At 45.6% G+C, this 25,302-nt stretch overlaps 1 protein-coding gene across 20 annotated transcripts in view; it reads left to right on the top strand.

Annotated features, from left to right (window-relative positions):
- The window catches only part of LOC135914317 (guanylate cyclase soluble subunit beta-1-like), a 969,460-nt gene that overhangs the window by 942,768 nt on the left and 1,390 nt on the right, over positions 1-25,302 (top strand). For all 20 annotated transcript variants that reach the window (XM_070535561.1, XM_070535560.1, XM_070535562.1 and 17 more), the window contains 4 exons: positions 13,387-13,575; positions 14,166-14,312; positions 20,260-20,414; positions 22,278-22,497. In XM_070535561.1, coding sequence (XP_070391662.1) covers positions 13,387-13,575; positions 14,166-14,312; positions 20,260-20,414; positions 22,278-22,497 — 711 coding nt within the window. The remainder of the gene's footprint in view (positions 1-13,386; positions 13,576-14,165; positions 14,313-20,259; positions 20,415-22,277; positions 22,498-25,302) is intronic.

Here is a 25,302-nt window from a genome sequence, read left to right as displayed (position 1 = left end):
CATAATTTAATTTATTCGACTTCGCAAGTCTGTAAATTACAAAAAAAAAAACTTCTACTCGAGAAGTTGTGGACCATTGTCAGAAATGTCCGATTGAACAGTGTTTTACTTCTTACTAGCTTCGAGATTAATTTTTTTTTTCGCGTCATAGAGAAAGCCGGCGGAATACGATGTACAATAGAAAGAAGACGCCGTCTCATCTGAAGCCAGAGCACGTAATTGTTAATTGTGGTATTGTGTTTTTCATTCGCAGAGTGCTATTGGCATGCGTAGTGTGCGTAGCAACGTCATTTAACACTTGCACGTGCTTCGAATTCGCAATGAAATCGCGAGCAAATGTAGTGGACGGTACTGTTTGCAATCACCGTTGGTGCAGTCGAGTGCAGTTACTAAGGTTACCAACCAAGCCCGTACTTATAAATAACAGAAAATTAAATCAGGAAAGTTGCACTTACTCAAGCCGGGAAAACATTACTTGCAGCTATTTCTTTGTTTTTTCTCTTATTTTCACTTTCTCTTACCTTACCTTCACAGCTGAGGAAGCAGCCAGGAAAGCCAGACGCAGCGAATGTAATATGATGGCACAGACACTTTGCAATGACGAAAATAAGAAGCTATATTGTTTACATGCCAGCATATACAGTTGACAAAGCGCCCGAAACGCAGCAGGCAACTATGCAACAAGGAATAATAGTAGCGGCTTCAGCGACAAACGGTGAAATAACGAGATGTAAAATGAACCATGCCTTGCGGCGGATGCGTTGCTGTTAGGCTTTCACTATGAAAAAGCACGGACTGACTGAGACATTGGCTTCAGGAAACAAATACTGGAAGATGGAACTGAGCGTGCATACATATCACGCAAGATGTTTCGCAATATAAGCACCACTTCTTTAACCCTTATCGCAAAAAACAAATACAAATATGGTTGATCCCTCTTTCGTAGGAGTCCTTATAACACAAAAGGGAAATGTGTCTCCGCAGAAGCTGTTGCATGTTTGTTTCGTTAACTTACGATCCACTGCAGCGAAAGGCACACCACTTGCGGCGAAGGTACGAGAATTTGGTCTGCCTCCGCAGTGTCTTGGGCAGCCAGTTGAGTCACGACGCGCTCTGTACAGACGCGCTTAGCTTCAGGTATGCGAGTGACCGAGCTCGCAGCGTGCGCCGCAAATGCTCGAAGGAGCTCTGCTTCGCGCTGGCATGACTCTCGCCGGACCAAAGCGATACTCGCCCGTCAACGTCGTTGCCTTTCTGCGCTGCTTACTGTAGCAGTTTTCATAGTTGGTGTCATTCGCAAGCGAAGAGCAGTACCCGGCGTGTAAACACTGCTGGTGCATATCGAAGCTACACTCCGTAGGCGACGAGGCGTCACAGGCTAGTCGGACGCGAAAGACAAACCACGTGCCGAAACTACCTCGTCACCACAGCAGAAGGCCTACGCCGCCTACACCAGGCTACGCCACGTTGGAGCCTCAGCTGCGTTGAGACTACCGACGCGCTCACTGTCGGCACTCGTTAGTGTCATTATGCAGTACTTCGCTTCACCGCTCCTAGATGGCGGAGTCATTCCTGTAAAGACAGCATATTTTACACGTTCGCGCCGACGTCACATCCTTTACAGGAAGTTGACGATGGATCCCAGCATAAAACACCTTCGTGTTAAAATAGCAGATTTGAAACAGTTATCGGAGCACGAGCAAAAATTATTGTGGTGACCAACAAAATTATATTAGTTTCGTTCCTGGTGATTTGTGTGACGCGAAAACGCTATAGCGCTGTCACCGCGCATCCGTGTGAAGGGCTTACAAAAGAGCACACAATTTCAGCCCTACATTGTAGCACTTATTCTGACGGCGCAGCCATCGGCTATCTGTCCGCACGAAATGAATGTGCAGAAAACAGCACTGAAACAATAGCTTAGAAACAATACAGTCGCCATGATAATCGTCCGTCTCTTAATCTCTTCCATACAGTTTTCAACAGTATGTTGGTTCAGGCTGCTTGAAGTTGATTCCGAGAGAAACAAAATCTACTGCGTGAAACATTGATTCACTTGGAATGGGTCGGGCTTGCAAATATTCGTTGTATCAGTGCGCATATTGCGTGACGTTCACACACACATATATATATATATATATATATATATATATATATATATATATATATATATATATATATATATATATATATATATATATAAATTGACACAACGCAGAAACATATTTCAACACCGCGCGCAGGTCCATGCGCCCCCTCAAGAGGACACCGCCGGTTGGAGAAAAAGATGACGAAATGATGGCACGTGATTTCGCCGCACGCACTTGCATCGTAGATGGCCGTTAAGCCATTCTTGATCTCCTCTTCAGAACGCGGGAGTCCTTTTTATTTACCCCCAGGGCACAACTCAGCCCACAATAAATAGTTGTGTCTGGACTCCCTTAATTGTTCGTTACAATATATATATATATATATATATATGTAGGGCAGCAGGGCAGCGTGCTTAGTCCCTAGCTTGCTCTTATTTAGACCAATGATCTGCCCAATAAATATCACCCTGTATGTGTGTTTTTGGCAATAATTCTACACTATATCAACCAATTCGCAGCTTTGAGGATCACCACATTCTTCAAGAGGACCCTTTTTTTTAGCGTTTTCCTCTGCCATCTTTCTAACCCCTATTCCCCATCCCCAGTGCAGGGTAGCAAACCGGAGACTCATATCTGGTTAACCTCCCTGCCTTTCCTCTTCATTCTCTCTCTCTCTCAAGAGGACATTCATGTCGTTACCAAATGGTGTGAAGACTGGCAAATGAAACTTCACTCATCTAAATCCAAATTGATGACATTCACGCGAGAAAGTTCAAATCATAGATTTTTCTATTATGTAATTATAAGTCTAGTATATGAGACATGAGTATATAAATATATAGGTGTTACTCTTACACCGAGTCTTTCCTGGGTTTTTCACATCACAACCATAAGCGCAAACGCTTCCAAATGTCTTGGCTATATTCGTCGCAACTTGCATAACTGCCCGTCTAACATCAGTAAATGAGTATTCCTATCATTTGTATGCCACCAGCTTGAGTTCGCGTCCCTTGTATGGTCTTCCTACCATGAATACTTGATCCGCATGTTAGAAGCCATCGAAAACCAAGATGGTCGCGTCAATTCCCGCAATTGCAACCATCAGTCAAGCATTATTCTAATAAAACTCGACCTTTCCCTTCAATCACTAAGTAGCCGACGTGACACAGCACTCCTGCCCTCGCTGCATAGATATGTTCACCAAATAAAGCCATCAAACTTGCCACAGGAACGCACGCCTTGCACATCACGACGACTTTATAATGATTAAAGCTTCACTTATATTTAGGGGAACAATTAAACATTTAACTTCTCGGCTCTACCACGAGCAATCCGATTATAGAATTCGCTTCCTAACAGCACTGCCGCGCAAATGAGCAATGATAAATTCAAACAACTACTGAACCCGCAGTTTTCATCATAACACATATACTCATCTGTACATGTGTCATGTCATATAGTATGTGTCATGTATGTGCAATGTCTCTCTCTCTCTATGTTTTATGCGCTCGGGCTATGTGCGCTCTTTGCGCTAGTATGCGCCGCTTTTTATGTTACCGTGAACTGTACTTTTCATGCGTTCCCTGACAACTTTTGTATTGCTTTAGCGTTTTCATTTTTAACACCGTTTTGCAAGCACGTTATCATTGTATACATTTTTTAGCTTTCATGTATCGGTTTTCTGTTGTCATTTGTTCAACGGCGCCTCCCTTACTCAATGCTCCCCTTGGGGCCTGTAAGATACATTGAAATATATATATATTTCTAGACCATCTATTTTTGTTGCGCGTACATTCGCCAGCATTCACCTATTTTATTCCAAAAAGAAAGTGCCATAGAAGAATCAACGCCATCTCAACCGTTCATTAAACATACCTGACGGGCAATACAAAAACAAAATGCAAAAGTCTTGATTACCAAGACAGATAAACAAGAATATCCATTATTAATTACTGCGAGCATGATGTCATTATGAGGAAATAAACGTTCATGATGATTTCGTTCGCTCTGGCTGAAGAGAAATAGGCTTCTTGGCCATGCCTGCCAGCACCCGGGTTACCTTGATGAACAAAAATAGGCTTCAAGAATAAAAAACCTGTGCAATTTACGAGTGTTGCTTGGCCAGCTGTGTGCTCTTATCTTCAAGTACCACGTGACGTCGCGGTTAAAAGGGTGTTCGACACCAACTCACATAGCCGTGAGAAGCGCTGGCTGACATTCCGAGGCTAATCTCGTACACAAATCGCCAAAAAGTAGAAGGGCGGGGGACAACAGCCACCGCTGTATGCTAATTGGTAACGCGAAAGGTGCGTGTTCGGATCCCTCCTGCAGCAGGTTGTCTTTCTGTCCCTTAGCATTTCCCCTTTGCCTTATATTTATTTTTACATTTTAGTTAAACGTTATGAATATTCGCCTATAAGACTAATACGACTCCATTACCTGTTCTATTCGTTTGGTTATATTTTCAGTGCAAGTTATACTGTGGCTATAACTTTTTCCCACATCGGCGAACACTTCAAACACAAATATGCAATGCGTAGCGGGCAGCGCGGCAATAAACCGGCGCAAAGGCTTCCGAGTAGGGCCAGACAATGCCTTCATCATCACGAGATATTAAACGCTAAATATCCCACCCACAAAAAAAAAAAATAGAAAGGAAAATGAGAGCGCATGCACTCAATGTTTGTGGATGTAATATAATGACACGTGCTCCATTAGGTAATGCTGGTCGTAAATATTTCCTCTGGCACCTTCCGAAAAAAAGGAACGACGTCATTAAGTTACTGACTTTGTAGCTGAAAAAAAGATCATAGTAGTCACTTGTGTTTCTTTTCTTTTCTTTTTTTTTTTGATAGGCTGGGACCTCAATATAGTCCCAAGTTCAAAGCATTGTCTCCTTTTAATTTTTTTTATTTTCTATACACTTACATTCGGTGGCACCTTCGACCTGGAAACTAACGACTCTCTGGATCTGCTGGTGAAAACGCTCAAGGAATGCCCGAGCGATGACTATGTATACTCAGAGCCACTAGAGTGGCCGTCGCGTCTGCGATAACTTCTGTCGGAGGCAGCAGCCATGTTTTTCACGCTGTTCATAAGCTCCCCCATCATTTATTTATTATGTTTCATAGCTCGTCCCACTCCAAGTATATGCAATGCTCCGGTAATAAGATTTCGCTATGCAGCGACATATTTAGTTTACTTAATTATCGCAAATAAACGCAACGTTAAGGCTTTGAACGCTACCCAAAGCGTAGCAGACCCGGCTGTTTGTAGGATAAAGTAGCATTATAGACTGAAATCTGTGTGCTTAAGAAAGTTGGTATTTCATTGCTACTTTTACCTTTTTCCATTTTCCATTCAAGACGTTGCTAAACATGTCATCTATAAAGTGTTTTACATCTAGAGCAGTTTCTTAGGTAAAATACAGGTAAATTACGAAACGCGGCTATCACGAAAGTCACTCTCAAGCAGTTTCAGATAGCAAAGAACACTAAATATGTGATACTGTCCTTCTCCTCGCATGTCCTGTCTCCGTATATGGTGATCATTGTGGATGTCGTGCTTGGTGTGAATTTTCCTTCTCTTTTTTCATAGTTAACGCCTTTTCCCACTTCCCTGCGCATAATAGTCATCCGGGCTAAGCCTGGTCAACCTCCTCGCCTTTACCTTATCGTCTCTCTCTCTCTCTCTCTGTATCTATCTCTCTCTCTCTCTCTCATTTCATATGTGTAGTACGCGCACGTGGCATCCACTTAGACCCGTTACTTCTGACATCAGCGTTTTTGCCGGAGTAACGCGGAATAATGCAAGACTGTTTTGATGCAGTTCCCATCACGAGCGAAAACGTAGTACGTAGCATTAGCACACACGTGTTAATGAGTCAAGTGCCCTCGCCCTCACTTGCCTTTTCTTTTTTTTTTTCTTTGCGCTCAAGCGGGGCTGCCACTCCAGTACGGCGAGCACATCGCATTACCTTCGCTCGCTACTCGAGGCGTCGCGTGCGTGCGACACGGAAAAATAGGGCCACACGGAGGAGAGGGAGAAGGAGACGACAAAAAAAAGAACGAAGAGCTCAAAGCGGAATGGCCAGCGCGCGCCTCCTTCGAGTCTAATGGCACCTAGTTAGGCTGATGGAGCGCGGTCATTTCTGCATTTTGCAGGAGACAAAGCGAAGAGCGCGGGCACGGACAAACACAGAGAAAGGACGCTTAGCCGGCTTGCGTTGGGCGGTGGCTTCGCCGCTCCCGCCTAACGCGAACGTGGTGCCGTTCCTTGCGCACATTTGAGGCCGCTGTCGCTGGCAAACAGACGGCGAGCGACAGACTCGATTCAGCGTGGCCGTGCAGTGTTAAGAGCGTGCATAAACAAGCCGTTTCGCCCCGGTCGCACCGTGTCTCAAATAGCACCACCACGCGGCAAAGGCGTTGCATTTGCGTGTCTTCTCCGTTGTCATGGTTGCGCGTGCTCGAAGAGGGAAAAGAAGGTGCTTGAAGCGGGACTTCCAGAGAGAGCGATGAGAATTTCAGATGAGAAACGCTGCGGCCCTGGGCCACGTTCCGCATGCTTTCGCTCATTTATACGTTGTCTTGGGCAGGAAAATAACGCTGCCGGTGATGTTGAAAAAGCGTTAGTCTGAAACGTAAAGTGCAAGATTCTGTTCTTTCTTGGGTTGTGCGCTTATTTTATTTCCTGCGACAATCTGTGTAGAAAAACCGAAGGGCGAGACATGTGGAGGTGACGTTGCTTTTGCCGGCAGTGACACTCTTGACTTCAAGTTAGAAATGTTAGCAATGAAGCGAAAGTTTGCCGTGTGCACAGCAACAAAGTACAAGTGACTGCCTCCGCCGTTTGCAAACATTATTCATGAAAGCATACGCGAAGCGTTCTTCTTTTGTTTTTAATTGGGTGCTTTCCTTGCCGTAATACCCACGTACACTTTGTACCAAGCGTGTTGTCGCTCCTACTACATTGAACATCGATCCAACCCTTTGGCTCTAAGTGTTCGTCATTGTGTTCATGTGTGTGTGTGCGTGCTTATTTGCTCATTTCCTGCAATTTTGGCATATTCATTCAGCAGCCAAATGTGAAGCCAGCGGCGATGAAAGTCGCCAACTTTTTCAATACCATCAACTAATTCAATGAGAACGTTCTGATGCAAAATTTAACCACGCACGACATAATCATACTCGATATGCAGTGTGTCCCACGTAACTTGAGCCAAACATTAAATATATGCAAATGCCACGTAGCTGGACTGGTAATGTTGTTTGCCGTCGCTTGGAGATGCACATAGTATCTTTATATTCCGACTAGTTAGATAAATAGCCTAAATTATTGAATCAACTTCTCAAATATTATATAAACATGAAAAATGTCAATGAAAACATTGTAGCGCGACATGAAAAACTCCCGATACAGCTTTATGTGTCTCGATACGTGCTACATAAAAGTGTTTTTCCCAGCGTGAAAGAAGCCTGCTAATACAAGCAAAGTGCCTGGAGCGGGCAGTAGCGCGGCGATATTGCGTGTATTTGCGGGTATTTGTACTTGTGCTGGGATGGCCTTATTTTTCAGTATTACATTCTTTTTATTCGAGCGATTTGCAGCAAGCTATGCGACTAACAAAAAAGGGCATCATACGACACCCTCCTTTGCGGAATTTTCAGTTTATCAGCAGTGACACCTTCGGTTTCCGCAATATTCCTAATGTAGCCATTCCTCCACACAGCCGTCTTTTCTTCTTTACAAACACACCGACACCTTCTTCTCATTGTTTGCATTCCTTTCAGAAACAATCGCCCAGGCCCGCAACGTTTTGTCCGCGGGCAAAGAAGGTGTAACTTATTCTTTGCGATGCCAGGGGACTTGCACTCATTCCTTTCTTTTGCTAAGTCCTTTACACAGCAGTTGGAATGCGCAATTTTTTTTTAGTCTGTGCTACATTTCCATATTTATTCAAGAAACACTAACCGAATACAACAATGCCCTGAGCTGCGAAGAACATTAGGCATTCAATGTTAGAATAGTCGAAGTGGTATACACAACGCTGTTGCCATCAGCATTGAAGCTAGTGCAGCCCCGTTTATTTCTTTAATATAAGACGCCTCGCTTATATGCAGTGCTCGTTTATAGTGGAGTTATGATAGTTGGGGGTCACGGCTTGTTAGAACACATGACCTATATTTCAGTAGTTGGCTGTGAACGAATGTACGAGAACATTAGCAGCAGACCACTAATCCCGCAGGATAAGCACCGAGAGATAAACCTTAGTGCATTGCAACTTTAATTATGCATTGCAATTTCAAGAAACTAGGGATGCTTTAGCACAACGAACACTGCCAACACCAAAGTAGCCTGCGGGCCTCGCTTCTAAATCGCATAACGGGAAGGCCGCGTTCACGCAGCGCTTAGTGTCGATACCCGTACGTTCCTCTTGAAACACATGCTCATAAACCTTCAAGAGGCACCTCGCGGTCGTCATGACGTCTTACACGGGAGTAATTTATCAGTATCAAAGAGCTTGGACCCCGTTCCTCAGGTTATAAACAACGACAAGCATGACGCAATTTTGTTGCGCACACTGATTAAAGCGAAGCTCTCTTTACTTACCCTCCTGGACTTTCCCCACCGCAGCTGGGTTGCTTGCGCCTCGCCTAAGTAGCTCGCATGCCGGACAGAACTAACATTTTATCTGCCCTTACTGCAGGTACTCTGGCTGCTGGTCTTGTTTTCTGCGGAATTAGGCGGTGATAAAATATACGATGCCTAAATATCCTACCTGTAACAAACAGGTGTTACCAACAGCCTAATTTCTTTAATAAAGCAAACTTTTCTATATCTACACCCGCCGCGGTTGCTCAGTGGCTATGGTGTTAGGCTGCTGAGCACGAGGTCGCGGGACCGAATCCCGGCCACGGCGGCCGCATTTTGATGGGGCGAAATGCGAAAACACCCGTGTACTTAGATTTAGGTGCACGTTAAAGAAGCCCAGGTGGTCGAAATTTCCGGAGTCCTCCACTACGGCGTGCCTCATAATCAGAAAGTGGTTTTGGCACGTAAAAACCCCATAACTTTTTTATATCTGCATTTATAAGGTCCTGGGATTTGGCGTTTCTCTTGACCCGTCTTCCGCCGAGATAAGCGCAGTTTACTGTTGCAGCATCTCCAGGATTGGCACGCTCTAATTGGCGCGCTGACCTTGGATACAGTGTCACCGCAAAGAGGGCCAATCCTTGAGACGGCATAATGCGTCGTCACGTGGTGAGGGAGTCCGCTTCTTATCGTCTTCACCGGCAGGCAGCAGGTAATCGCGATGATGCAAGACACCGTGTAGGATATATTCAGCTGCCTGGCATTACCTTACCCGCCTCACTAAAGATTCCGCTCTCAGATTCTAATATGTAGGCTGGATCTGCACCTTCTTTTTTCTTTATGAGCAGCACTTTGAAATTTGTGCGATATTTTGTATTCTGACTGTAACAGCATGATTTCTTTCTCGCGTCAGCGATGGTTGAAGCGCCTTGCTGGGAATTCAATCGTTTCACCGTGTTCAGAGGCTACCCATGCTCGTCGCCGGTCATGTGCTGTCTAAGCACTTCGCGTTATTTACGTGTGCTAGTAATTTGTATTTTTTCCTTAGTCAACAGTCTGGTTTCTTAAAGCAGAATCTGGACATTTTTTAAATTTTAATTGACTTCTGTCTATATGTTTGCTTGTTCAGCGTTTTGCTTGTTTGCGTTTTTGATGTTTGCTTGTTCAGCGTTTTGCATTTGGCTACGATTTTGGGATGTCCGGCGTGTTAGTACGCTAAGTTTCTATTTTGTCGCAGTTATTGAAGGACAAAAACAAATCAATGAAAAGAACGGCGCTGTAGAAAAGTTCGGGAACCTGAACGTGAACAGAACCCGCTTTACAAGACGAGGGCTGCGCGGGTCGATCTGCGTCAGGCAGTCGAAGCGCCGGGTAAGCATTCCGGCGGCGCACGCTTGTCTAGAATCCTCTTTCGACCGGTGCTGGACGGGAAAAAAAGAAATCCCGATTGAAAGCCGAATAAAGGAGGAGAAAAAAAATTATCTACAGAAAGCACACTCCATACAAGGAACACAGACGGGCCAAACCGCAACCTATGGTCTCCGAAAGCGAAGGTAGACTGCTGAAGGGCCAAGCGCCGGCGCTGCAGAAGCACGTAACTCTCATCTGGACTCAATTGCTGTAGGCATGCGTACCGAGGTAGAAAGAAAAAAAAAGAGACTGGAAATCACGTTACAGGTTTACTCCGGGGACTTCGACCGGTCAGCGTAGTGCTCATTGGCGCGCGCACTCTCACTTTGAGGCGCTTTCCGAAGGAATAAAGTAAATACGAGCGAACAAGCAGGACGGATAAGCATGGGAAGAAACAGATGTTCGTTTCAGGAAGCCTCCGCCGGCCATCACGTCCGAGCCAGCCTCGTTCTGCGTACTTGGAAAAAGGAGTTTGCTTTCAGCGCTAGATGCCGCAAGTGTTCGGCGCTCACCTTGCATGGTTACTTTATACCTGACGCAGTACTGTATCTACTCATCATCATCATCAGCTTATCTTTAGGTCCACTGCCCGGGACGAAGGCCTATCCCAGCGATCTCCAGTGACCCCTCTTTCGCTAGCTAGTTCCAACTTGAGCCGGCGACTTTCCGAATTTCATCACCTTACCTAATTTTCGGCCGTCCTCGACTGCGCTTCACTTCCCTTTGTCTGCGCACTTGCCGACTAAATTATTAAACGTGTCTCGTTGATAGGCGGCTCAGTCTCGCCGTTAAAGCGAACGCACGCGCATTACCAGAGCGTGAGCGAATTCCCCTCTGTGGAAAGTGCGGGAAGGCCTAGCTATTTTTTTCCGTCGGATGACCTGCGGAAGATTCCGCTGGCTCTTCTTTGTGCGCTTGCATAATGCATCGACAGGGCTTGCGCAGGCGCCGTCAACTGCAGCACCCGCAATATAAGAGCCATTTTTTTTATGTTGCAATGGGCCTCCCAACGCGTGCCACCATCGCCACTGTTTTATTTTATGCGAAGCATATTACGAGGGCTCAACCCAGCTCCTCAGGCGCGGCGGTGACCATGAAATCACGTGACACCGTGACGTCACGACAGAGGAGAAGTGGCTTTGGCTCAACTCTTGCAAGACGGGCTGGGTGGGAATCGAACCAGGGTCTCCGGAGTGTGGGACGGAGACGCTACCACTGAGCCACGAGTACAACGCTTCAAAGCGGTACAAAAGCGCCTCTAGTGAATGCGGTGTTGCCTTAGAAACGCGCTGTTTCTAAGGCGTGCGTCTCTTGCTCAGGCGCACATTTCGTTGCCGCGCCGAACGCTGCTTTGCTCGACGCTCACCGCGTCCAATGCGGGGCGCGTAGTCGCTGCCCTGTAGCCCATTGTCTTACACCCCTTGGCGGGTCGACGGGAACGCTGTCGCGTTCCACTCTTGAAGGCGAAGAAGTAATGCATGAGTTGTTTCTTCGTCTAGCCGAACCAAATATATATAGTTAAGCAACAGCAGTTCACCAGGCTAAACAGTGGTTCAACAACTAAAATAAAGGCTAGTATGCTTCGCATCCTGGGCTTAACCTTACCTAAGCCACAGCCATTTTTTGGTTATCGAAAAACGAATTGTATCTGTTTTCGAATACAGAAACAAGGGTCCTGAAGAAATCGATGAGCGACTAAGCCTCGAAGATTACGAGTAAGTAGAAAGGGTCGCGTTAGAAAGAAGAGGTAGGGTAGTGTTCCCTCCCCCCCCTTTCCTCGGACTTTGCTTTGTGGTTACCGCGTTCGAATGATTTATTTGGTATTTCGGGTGTCCGCAATTGACTGCTCTCTCATAAAAAAATATTACGACGAGAAAGAGACTTCCTTTCAGATGAGAATATGTGCAGCATATTCTCAGAGATATGTTCGAGAGGATTTCTGTACTCCTACTACTCCTACTAGACCTTTTGACATCGACCACGCTTACGCCGACGAAAAAAGTTACTGAGCACAATAAAACCATGCCAGGCTTCGCTCGGCGTTTATCCCTTAGCTGCACAAACAAACTTTTTGCGAGTTTCGCTGTCTCCTTTCACACCGTCAGTAACAACGTGCTTTCACTTCGTACAAAGTCCCCCCCCCCCCCCCCCCCTCATGTGATGAGTGACTTATTTTTTATAGGCACTGGATTGTGCTTTCTGTGCCGCTGCCCGTAGATAAACTATTTTACTGCTTGGGACATGTACGGCTGTGTATAGTGCTTGTTGATATTCTCTTCCTGCTCCTTCTTACAATTTTCTGTTTTTTTCATCAGGAAGTAATTTGGGATTTCATGATTGCGCCTCAAACCTAGCTTAGCTTTACCTTTTTCTATAACTACAATATAAAAGAGAACGAAAGCATTTCAGCACTAGAAATTCACCAGCTACACGGTAACGCAAATCAATAGCCATGTCGACAAAAGGTGTTATGCATCCTTGACTCACGAAAAACGCAGTCTTGCTGTCAACAGTCGTCTTTGCTCTAAAGAGTTGTCGCCTAATATGTGCAGAAACATTCCATGGAGAAGGATATTGTAGAGGCCCCCAAATGCACTTAAAGTTTGTCCTTCCCCAAGCACGTAATAATGAAGAATAGAAATAGGGAAAGGCCTAGCAGATTACACCAGCACCCCTTTGTGTCCTACGATACTACAAGTAGGGGCCGTTAAATGAGATTTGACTGGAGGGAATGGAGGCAGTATCCAGAATGGAGGCTTATATTTAAAGATTTAAGATATGAACAAAAAAGAGAAACAGTAAAGCATTCGCTATTCTATTACGCATTCTGTGGCTCTGTTGAGGTTAGGATTAGCGAAAATTTTTCGAACTCTAGAAGAGCGCCTTTTAGTTCCTCTGCTGAATAGTGTATGATATTACCACAATCACTTCTTATTGCAAATTGCTTTAGAACGCGAATAACATAGCACGTTTCGCCATGTACAGTGGCGTTGCTCATAGCAATGAAAGTGCGCGAAAGAGCATCAACAAGTTGTGCAGATATTGTCAACGTATTGGTTAAAGCAGGAAGTGATATTACACATAAGAAAGGAATATATATGAGATTTGTATCACCCCTGCGAACGTATCGTTATTATCAGCGGCCTGCAGATTTCTCGCCAGTATTGTCGTCTGTCTTGTGTCACTTAAATCTTACCGAAGAACACATTGTACCAATTTAGAAAGCCAATAGTCCCTTCCGATTTCTGCCACCTGCGACCTTTCTTTTTTTTCTTTTTTTTTCGCACCCCAGGTAGCCAAGCTCCTCTGCCAGAACCTTCCTGTGGAAGCGGAGAAGTTCGAGACAGTCTCATGCCTCTTCTCAGATATTGTGGGCTTCACCAACATGTGCGGTAGCTGCGCTCCCATGGCCATCGTGCGCCTGCTCAACAAGCTGTATCTGCAGTTTGACAACCTATCCCACGTGCATGGCGTCTACAAGGTGAACGATGCTTCAAAAGAAATGACATATTCATTTTCGCCACTGGACTCGCATACATTGCCCCATAAAACAGCGAATCAATGGCTACGGCTGCTGCGATTGTTACTGCGGCACTCACTTACAGCAGTTACTAGGACAAGCTATCTATTTCCGCTTCCTGCCCGAATGGCAAGAAATACATTCTTACATGAACGTATTCGCGATGTTGTTTCCAAGCAACATTGTTTTATCAGCTCTTTAAAGGTCTTTACTGATGCCAAGTTAGTAAGGTTGTTCTTGCTTTTGCTTCCGGAAGTGCAGGCGCTGCCGCACACTTTTAGAATAAGCGTGTACGTTTTCGTCCACAGAAATGTCACCGTCATTGGTAGTTGAAGATAAATGATTTAATACGTTAAGGTCAGAGTTAGAGCAATATCGTTATTTAAACGGCATGAAGCCCCCAGGTCATTTCGCGCAGGTAACCTTTAAGGAAGTTTGTCTGTTACGTCTCTCTTAGAAAAATTAATAAAGCAACTAGTATTGAGCAAACTACCATTACCTATGTTTTCATATTTGTGAAGACCACTCAGCCATGACTCTCGGTTGCGCAGGTGGAGACCATTGGGGACGCCTACGTGGTGGTAGCCGGCGTGCCAGATTTTGTGGAGGACCATGCGGACCGGCTTATCGTCATGGGTCTGGATATGATAACGGCCACAAAGAGTGTCCGCAATCCGGTGAATGGGGAGCCTATACAGGTCAGTTGGACATGCATCAACACGAGATTCTGGGCAATGCCAGGACTGCACTAGTTTGTCTTTTTTTTTTGCTTTCCTAATTCCAAGCACTATGATAAGGGCGCCTTGGTTCACACACTCAAAGAATAGAAGTAAAGGGCTCCCCATGAGAACTATGAATATCCTTCCCTAGTATTAATTTGTATGATAGTACAAAGGAAGTGGAAACTTAGAGGTATGCGAATCAGAAGCTGGCCAAACGGAACCATGTGGAACGAAAAAAAAAATGCTGTAGAGGTTGTGACCTTGGCATTCACTTTAGTATTTGCATTATATTAATTAATTATACCATGGGTTCATTCCTTCGATTCAAGCACTGTATTATTTACTGGAACATGCACACCCAGATGCGTGCCACATGAACAGAAATATTCAATGTTTACTACAGAGTTCATCGTATCGTAAATAGGGCGACGAAGTGGTAAATCTGTAAAGGTGCGCAATTATATCAAACAGAATGATAACAACTTCATCGTTTGTCACCACTAGAAGCATAGCTTATACATGGGAGCTCACATCTTGCTCTGAGTTGGCATACAGTGAGCATGTTATAAACTTTTCTGTGATGACCAACTCAAACTTGAAATGGGCCGAAATGGGATTATAACCAAGTGCTAGCTAGATCACGTGAGTCGAGCGAGGGGTTCCTCTTCGTATCTGCCTTAGGTTGTGCAGTTAGGCTCGGTTTACGGAATAGAAGCGTGCACGTTTGAATAAATTGTCACATGTATATATATATATATATATATATATATATATATATATATATATATATATATATATATATATATATATATATAAGTTCTGTATACATCACCGTAGTGACAAAGATACTTGAGTTCTCAGCGAACACGCCTATAAGCTGCGAGTCATCCCAGGTATTCTAGCCCAAGCTAGGCAACAAAAAATGTGGTATTACGCAGTTTCCCTGTGCGAAGAAATTAACGAAAAATGCAAATGGGGTTGCGTACTGATTCCGGAACATGTCATTAGAGACGTTTAGCTTGTCCGCTATATATGCAGGGGCGTAAACGTGAGTGGCAGGAGCGGTGCAGCCACCTGGTGGCGTAGAGTTCAACCAGACAAACACAGAGCTAAAATTGCACTATCCCACTATATCCTGCTTCGCTGCTGGTGCAAATTTTCGGCACCACCGTAAATGTGAACAAGATTATGCCGCTGTCGAAACTTTACACCAGCAGCTATGAAGAATATAGTAATTGGCTGTCTTTATGTGGTTGAGCTTTGCACCAGCAGCTGGCGCCACCAATCTGGCCGCTCGCGTTTACGCACACACTCAACCGGCAAACCGCCCGTGCTTGGCGGAATACCGGACGCACTAAAATTCTCTATTAATTGAGTTATAGATGCACTCATCATTTTTCTTTTTCATTCGCCGAGAAACATATTGTTCGACTAGCGGAACTTGAGATAACGAGCGAGACAGAAAAAAAAACATTGTATCAGACACGCCGCGAACAATCGACGCGATAAGATATCTCGTTCTTTCAAATGTTTTCATTCCGATCGTTAAGTTCAGGCTCGGTACATATCCCAACTTGACTATCAGTCTCCTCGGGAGGTTCAGCGTGAGTAAGTAAAAACGAAAATCTAACGGTTAGCGTTGCAAGCAAGAGTGACTTGTATAAAAGAGCGAAGAACAAACAAAGGGAGGTTTTGGAGTACGCAAACATTTATTCGTCCTCGGTGCTCTTCTTGGCTACCGTGCCATGAATGAGCGAGATCCCATGTGACATGCTATCCAGAACAGCGAGCGCTCCCCGAAAGCGTTCCAAGACGACAGCGCATTGCAGAACGTTTTTACAACCGCAGCCCACGACACATTCCTTTCTTCTTGTCCCTAGCGGTCGTAAAATCCGGAAGGCAGATCGCCATTTAGGCCTTTGTGAAACGGTTACAAAAAACGCCACCAAGTACCTCTGCACAAGGCAATTTCCCGATGTTGTCTTTTGGAACCGGCTAGACTTCCATCACCATTACCTTCCATCAACCTTCTGAATATACCCTACACCATTGTACCACTACGTTCGTTCTTCTACAGCACTAAAAATTCACTTCCAAATAATCCCTTTAATCGGCAAGCATACGTTAATCCGTTATTCGGCCTTTGAGATGACAGCACTTATAGCAATTGCACTCGCATAGCTAATGGAATTGCCTCATTTAATTTTTCACGATGCCGTTGCGTGAAGCGCAGGTTCATGCATGCACTGTCGACAAAATTTATAGATGCTTAAAGTAAAATGGCAAGGGAGTGTGAGGAGGAGGAGGAGGAGGAGATAAAGGGGAGGAAAGACGGGGAGGTTAGCCAGTGTAAGTACCGGCTACTTACCCTGTGCTGTGGAAAGGGGTAAAGGGAATAAAAGGAGAAAGAAGAAGAGGAAAAAAATGGAAACCAGAAAATTCACACAGTAACGCGACACTACGCGCTACAACATTCAATGGCGGTCGCACAATTCACATGTCCTTAAAAACTTCAGCAAAGCCCTTAAGGCTTTGAGTGCTGAAGCCCCTCTGCACCAGTGTCCTAGAGCTTTTTGCTCTGTAAAAGGGCGATTGTCCAGTTTTTCGAGTGCGGTGACTGTGAGTTTTACGTCTAACTGACGCGAGATTTGCCAGCAAGCCCATCAAAAGTGCATTGCTCATTGACAGCTGCTAGTTCCACAGCGGTTACCTAATCACATTCAGCAATATGCCGTGGTGAAGCACCACTTATAATATGTTCTGGCGGCATATTTTATTGAGAAGAACACTACAATAGACATTTCGCACTCCTTTTCAAGGTATTACTGGTTCAGCATAGAAATGTAAATCTAGGATACAAGAAGCCTTTCAGCAGTTCGCTCCAGTTGTAGAGAACCAAGGAAAGGCCGGGAGGTTAACCATAGTCATGCCAACTTGAATACCCTAGACGAGAGGAAAGGAAAAGAAAGAAAATAAGGAAGAAGAGGAGTGTGTGCGCACACCGGCTAGTGAGCTTTCATTCCCTATAGTCGCGAGAACTTTGTAGAGGTTGAGGTCTGGTGCCACGATCCCAGAATTATTGCTTCCGAGAGTGGCGTATCGTCTAAGCGGCTGAGAGTTGTGCGCAGAGTATTCCGATGAGAGTCGTATGTTGGACACGGGCATTATCAAATTCCCATATCACATTCAGCAATATGCCGTGGTGAAGCACCACTTATCATATGTTCTGGCGGCATATTTTATTGTCCCAGAATTATTCTTCCGAGAGTGGCGTATCGTCTAAGCGCTGAGAGTTGTGCGCAGAGTATTCCGATGAGAGTCCTAGGTTGGACACGGGCATTATAGACGCAATTGCATGCGTCATGCGGCATTGTTCACCACTTCAATGAGGAATGAATAAGCATCCGTGAATCCAACGCCCAGCCACAGGTGGCAGACTAAAATTCTTTCACGATGCCAAAGCCCGCGTGGCTGGCAAAATTGCAAGTCGGAGTCTAGGGACTACAATCGCGAGTTGGTGAAATCTATTGAGTTATAATGTCGAAAGGTGATTGAACGAGCTAGTGAGCAAAGTTGCCGTGCTGCATCAGTTCTCTACAGTGGTATTTAGACGCAGTGAGCTTGCTAATGAGCCGAGCACATGGCTTCCTACGCCCTGTCGTAGTGGCTTGGTAACCACTGAAATATAACATTACTGCCAGAGTTCAACACTCCGTGGAGAGCATGCTCAATTTCGTATACTGGCTGCACATGAAAGCTTAGCGCATTGCAAACCTAAAGTTTGTAGGAAAGCCTTCGAATCACAAAAAAGGTGGCGTCGATGATGCGGTTGTTGAAGAACATAATTGACAGCACCCTAAAAAACTGGGATTTCTGCTCCCTTCGATCTCACTCCATGGGAAAGTTTATTGTAGAGCTATTGGAACTGATGGAAACGTGCAGTTGCAGTGTTCTGGCAATACGTATTGGCGAGGCATCAATGTTAAGCGAATAAAACGCATGCGCATGCAGGCACACAGACTCACGTGCGCACGCATGCACGCACGCACGCACGCACACGCACACACACACACACACACACACACACACACACACGCACACGCGCACGCACACATGCATGCAAGCACACGCACACACACACGCACGCACACACACACACACGCACACGCACACATGCATGCACACACACGCACACACATACGCACGCACAAACATACACACGCATGCGCAAACATATACGCGCACATACGTGCACATACGCACACGCACGCACATGCACGCACATATGCACACATACGCGCGCACACACACACGCACAGACACGCACAAACGCGCGTGAACGTGCACGCGACCGCTGGCGACGGGCAATTTCGGGTGGAGCGCCGTAAGGTGCCACTGCAACGTGTGCCTTATATAGTCGAAGGCCGTTACAGCAGTGCTATGGGTGCAGTAGCGTGGTGTGCTACCCTTGTCGTGGTGTGAGCCTCCTCGCTGCCCTGAACGTTGACGTGAGAGGGGAGCTAGCGCAGTAACAGCTTCAAGCCACTCGAAACAGGGCAGCGAAGCTTGTCAGCCATTAGGGCAACACCAAGGCCAGTGGTCTCCGGTGTTTGAAGACCTAGAAGCGTCAATCGTGAGTAACAAATGATCACGACCTGACGATGCGGGAAGTCTTCCGCTAGCAGTTCCACAGCCAGATGCAGGCCGGCCGCCTAAGCAGCGAGGGAGTTTGCCGCGAAAGGCAGCCGGCACACTCCCGAGCGCATAAGGGCAGGGATCACGCAGGCGGCTGTGTCAGATCCAGGGTCCGGATGGATGGAGCCATCTGTGTGAACGTAGATATGTTCATCCAGCCGGTCCTGCAGCAAGAATGCCGACGTCTGGTGCAGGGCGGACGATGGGGACCACCTTTCCGTGACGCCCTCCAACTAGCAGACACCTACAATGGGTGATGGTGCGGAGGTGGCTGGATGGCTAGCGTGGGAAGACGGCTGACCGACATCACACAAGCAATAAAACAACTATGGATGTATTCATTGTGGCCTTTGTTGCCTGAAACAGTTGCTCTGTAAGATGGCATGGTGCCATCATGCAATGTCGTATTCCTTTTTGTAGTGTCACGCATTTCTCTTCATCATAATATACTAAACGTGGCGTGAAACCATGGTCTTGCACATTTTTTCTACATCCCTGTTTTCGTTCCATCATTTGAGTACTCTGTCTTAGCTGGCTAGCTCTACGTATTTGTCACTTAAGATTGCCCCCAACCTCCGCTGATTAACGAACTTGTCAGATTGAACAACTTATCTCAAATTCGTAGCCACAAGAGAAAATGATGTCTCTCCAATCGCCGAAGAAAATGCTGCCTTTGAAAGGACTCTTCTTTCCCCCTCCAACTCCATCGCCATGGTAGTCATGGAGGTTATGGTAGTCACGGTCAGGTAAAACGTGAGGATTACTATAGCTTTAAGAGTGGATGTGGACATTTGTTCAGGGTCTATTGCATTCACAAAACAGGAGGCTAACCATCGGCTGAAAAAACGTTCGACTTTTGGTAATGCCGAACGTAGCCATGACGCGTTACGCTAAGAAGCTGGAGATTGTTTCGTGGAAAGAGTGGCTAACCTGGTTGTTGCAGCTGTACTACTTCTTTTCAACATATGAAATAAGCACTCCATATTCTCTCTCTTAAACCGCTGAGAGTATTAGAAAAAAAAGTCCGTGATGTTTGTCACAATACATGAGGCCAATATCACAGGCGTGGTACAGCAATTTTCTTGCACCTAAGCTGTCCTGTACGTAAAAGCTACCCAGTCACATCCCTTTCCCCACTGTTTTACCGAAACTCTATGTGTGTGTGAACCGTGTTTCCTCTATATGCCCGTGCCATATTTTTGTAGCTTTTTTACGCCTAATCTTGCAGATGCGGATCGGTATTCACACTGGCTATGCCACGGCCGGCGTAGTAGGGATGACAATGCCTCGCTACTGTCTGTTCGGGAATACAGTCACCCTGGCGAACAAGACGGAGAGCCTGTCCAAGCCGTCCAGAGTAAACGTCACAGAGGTGGCCAGGAGGTGAGGGAATGAAATCGGCAATTACCATAGCTGGTTCATCAATAAATATCACCCCCGGAAAGCAAACATCAGACCTTTCTAACGAGAACTTCCTGCGGTGGCCATACTGCCCTTTAGACTGCTGTGAATACGTTTGAGCCTCTCACCCCTCCTCCCCCAAAATTCATTGTAGAAACTGCAGCTCGCGCCTTGGAACTCACGCGCAACAGTCCTGACAGGAGGGGGCTATCTCTTTTGCTGAAGTGCATTAGATGTCAAGTGATGCAGCTACTATGTGTTGAGGAAACGACGCCTTGTACTGTGCCTTGTGCCTTGTAAAGTGCCTTGTACTGTTTCAGTTTTCGTCTGCGGGATGGAAGTGTTTCATCTGTTTGCCTTGAAGCAGTCATCCTGACAAGCGAGTTAACCCGAGAGAGAGAGAGAGAGAGAGAGAGCGGAGCAAGAAAAGCTGAGGAGTTTAACCAAACAGTCTACCAGTTCGATACCCTACCCTGGCAGAAGGAGATAAAGTTGCGAAAAGAGATAGAATGTGGCAGAGAGAACACTATTTGCAAGGTCGTCTTTTGCAAGCTTTTGGCTTAGCCATTCCATTTAGGCAAGACAGTGTAAGGTTAAATTTGCGGCAACGGGTAACGGTAGATTACCGTGGTGCCACAATCGGCGCCTTCTTGTTTTTTTCTTTACCTCGTCATCTGGGCCATTTCTCCCACTGAACTCACGAACAGAACCACTCACCATAGCTTTTTCGCGTGGCGCTCTCACGAGGGTGTGCTCTAGTAAAGGTGCCCACGTCTGGTAGCATGCACTCTATGCTATGTGTACTGACGCAGTTGCTGCAAGAGTTGTTAATCTGCGGCGATATGTCTGCCCTGTTTCTCCACTTCCATCTGTGAGATTCGCATGTCTGCACAGGCACAACATAAATAAAACGTGCTCGTGAAATGGTTCTCGGATGCATCTTGTCGGCACGTGCAAAGTAACTTCCACGTCCATTGTACTTGAATGTCTCCTAGCCTGAGACATTCATTGCTCAAGAAGACTTGTAGAATCTCGGAACACATTTGGTGCAATAGCAAACAATTGCTGTGTAGTGCTTAGTCCTACTTGTAATTTAGCAGCATGGATGCCAAAAGTGCCACTCAGCCATTTCGTCATGAGAATGTACACGCAGCTAAAATCAGCGGTAGCACAAGTCATGAAACGTTATGCATGCCAGCGGAAACGGACAACAACCGCAACGCTTTACTTCCAGTTAGGGAGCCAGTGCCTAAATATTGCCCAGAAGGTGCCTGTAAACAAGCAATTTCCAATAGATGGCGCAGACTCAACAAGGAGTGCAGTGCCATCCCGACAGGAAAAGAAAAGAACTAAATCGGTTAATGAAAGGGAATGCTAGTCAGATGCCCTTCATATTGTTCGCGGGCACTTTCGAAAAGTCATTTCACGGAGGTAATAATGTGCACGACAGCACAAATTACGGCAGGACTAACAGAATACTTTCTAATACGGAGAACTGATAGTCTGCGGTAGTGGTGCATGGTGCCTCGTTCTTGAATTGTGATATCCTTTTCGTAAAGGCAAGTCGACAAAGGTAAAGGAATTCGAGAGCATCTGCACAACTTTAACCAAGTGAACGTGCTGCGGAGCTGACATCCGGCCATATTGCTAGACTACTGCCACTGCGTTGCTGGTGGACGACTGGCTCGAAAACGGGGCAAGGCCTGATCAGTTTTAAGGCGTGGACAGAAGGTGGTAAATAATAGACACCGCTTGTATGACACCGACGGCAGCGTTGCGCTCTTTCCTCGGCTTTAATGCGTTTCCATCTTCTGAACAATCTTCTTCTTGTGCATCCACCTGCAGCCACCTGACGAAAAAGGAGTACGTGTTCGAGGACAACCTGGACGTGGGTGACTTCCCACTCCGCTGTTACTTGGTGGACATGGCATCGAGGCCAAGCGCCGAAGCCCAGCCGGCTGCTACGGGACAACAGCCGGCCGACGACAGCATGTTCCTCTCTCCCTCCTCCTCACCTGTGCGTCGCGCGTCCGCCATCCCATCACCGTCCCTGGAAGCAGATGAGGTACGCAAACGCTTCACGTTAAGACTTCGAGTGTAGCACGTTGAATCGCTGTAGTCGGTACGGGATACATTTCTCTGTAACGCATCGCGAGCGAACAACTGAAACGTGGAAGACGCACAGAAAACGACTATATATGAATGCTGACTAACAAATGATCATTTATTCAGGCTGACACGCAGGGATTTGACGTGGCGCATGCGCTAAGCACACGACCTTGCGCATAAAACGAGTCTTTTCTCAATTAAAGCAGTGTTTGTTCATGAGCGCTGGTATCGCTTTTTCTTTTTTTTTTCGTGAGTCATCTCTATGTCGTTTCTTTGCTCGCGCTATGTTAGGGAAATGAATGTTTCCTCGCAACATGATTGCCAAAACCTTTTGGTCACATAGTAGGACGTCCACCACAGCGGCTAGGTGATTGTGGTGCCGCGCTTGTGAGTATAAAGTGGCGGGTTGGATTGCCCGCCACGGCGGGCCCACGCCAATGGAAGCAGAATGCAAGACAGCTACTGCACCAATCCATTGGGATTCGAACTTATTTGGTGCGACAGCAGCGCTCTCAACACAGGAGGCAAAAGAAAGAAGAAAACCCCAAGTGGGTGAATGTTCCTCCGCAGCCTTGCGGTAACGGCATCACCCATAACCCACCGTCCAGTTGCGAGGTTTTCGAACAGACAATGTTTACATACTGGGCAGTCCACTGACAGGTTTTCTAGCACAGAAGTCAACAGAATAAAAAAAATACACACACCAAAGCTTGAAGTACGGTACGTTCTATGTGAAGAACGAGATAAGTGATGCTGGCAGTTATAAGATCTTTATTTTTCGCCTTATTACACACTCGTGATGAATAAGCCACGTAACAAAATAAGTATAACATAAGTAGTTGAGAAATAATAAAATTATATTCCTGGATATATTTGGAAACGAAGCAACGTAGTGGCGACTCCATGCAATGTTCGCTGCTTCCTTCTTGCAGCCCCAGTGTTGCTAGGTGCTTTTAATTTGACTGTAACCGCTACTGCAACGCGAATCCTGGTAACCATAAAGTATGACGTTCTGCAGTTCGGCTGTTGTTATATAACAGCTATCATTTTGACAGTAACGTTTAGATGTAACAGATAACGGCAATATTTTAGAGGTGACATAGCGAGAGGAGGAGACGGTGCAATGCCTAATTCTCAAAGTGTATGCCCACTAAATTTATGCGACGAAACGCTGTATTTACGGAAGAGATGCCTAAAACAGATGCAAGCCGAAAGCGGTGTAGTAATATGTAACCGTTACGTATTAATTTTGAGACTGCTCAACTGAGAGGTCGCGTTTTTTCCCCCACACGGAAGACAATTTCTAGGCCGTTGTTGCACGCCTTGTCTGACGTAGCATATTTACTGTACGATATATATACGGAAGGAGATCCACCGCACTCACAAGCTCCGGCTTCAGGAACTTCTTGTGATTACTTGCTCGAGCAGTTACTGCGTGCTCTAAAAAGAATCGTATGTCTACAATAGAGTGTTTGTCCACCGTGTAAAAATGCATAACAGTAGGCGCGCTCCGTTACCTTCGTGTTTTAAGCTTTCATTTCTTTATGCATTTAATAAACCGTGGAGTGGTAACAGTGATGACTAGTTCTAGATACTGCAGAAGTTGCCACAAGTTGATTCTATGTGACCTACTAACGATACATTGCGTTGAACTGGAAAATGCGCTTGCAGAGGTTAATCTGTGTGCAGGGGGCTTATCTCTTAACACCAATGGCATGTCATAGGTTCTGCAGTGCCTCTGCTTTTGATGCACACGAGATTCTACACATAGCGGCAGTGCTTTGACTCACTAAGTTGTTTGCTTTCGTGCAGCAACAGTGAGATGGCATCGGCTTTCCTCGTGTCTCCGCCTAAACATCACAAGAAAAAACATATTCGCGAAGTATTTTTTTATGTTACCAATCAATTACGGCGTTTTGATCGTTTGCACGATCATTCGCACTGGTGGATCTGTAAGTATGGGACACGTTCTTATTTCTGATAAACCCTTTTTCTTTTTGTCACAATCAGTGCCTCACCGACGGATGACAGCATTATTCGTGATTGTTTCAGCTTCTTGTGACGTTGTAACTCGTAATCATCAGTTCGCAACCGAGACGGCAGAGTGAGGTCCAGGTGTCAGACTGAGACAAACTGTCTCAGAATACATGCGGAAAAACACACACTCTTCGTTGTTGTAGGCAGAAATATAGACCTCGGTCTCGGTTCACGTATCAAAAAAAAAAAAAACAAGTATTATCTTTTTATCATAATAGCAGATGTATGAAAGGCAGTGAGAGTACTGGATCGTCCCATGGTCACTGGAAACTGCTCAGACAATTCTTAGTGACGGTGAATGCTGGATTTTACTGCGAGATGACGTTTTATAGAGCTGAGGCAACTGTCACTACCGCCGCGTTTTCAGTGCAGATATTCTTTCAGATGATCCTATCAGTCCTTCTGTTGCTGAAGTAACTGACGCTGTCGTTTTAAAGAAAGCCACGTTTGAAGGTTTTTGTGTGCGAAAAAAAAAGCAACAACGAAACCCACTCCTTCATGTAACGCCTTTGGCCCTTTAGTTTATTGAAATAAATAAATAAATAAATAAATAAATAAATAAATAAATAAATAAATAAATACCATTATGTAATATCTTTCGGGTCCCAGAAACGTCGTTTGGTGTTTTTATTTTATTTTACTCACAACGATAACGTTTCATCCACACTTTACCAAACAAAATCTACGCTGTATGGAAGTGTAAGCTGTGTGGAATATATGCAAG

This window comes from Dermacentor albipictus, chromosome 3, assembly GCF_038994185.2.
Source record: "Dermacentor albipictus isolate Rhodes 1998 colony chromosome 3, USDA_Dalb.pri_finalv2, whole genome shotgun sequence".
NCBI lineage: Eukaryota > Metazoa > Arthropoda > Arachnida > Ixodida > Ixodidae > Dermacentor > Dermacentor albipictus.
This window is presented reverse-complemented; position numbering and strand designations above follow the sequence as displayed.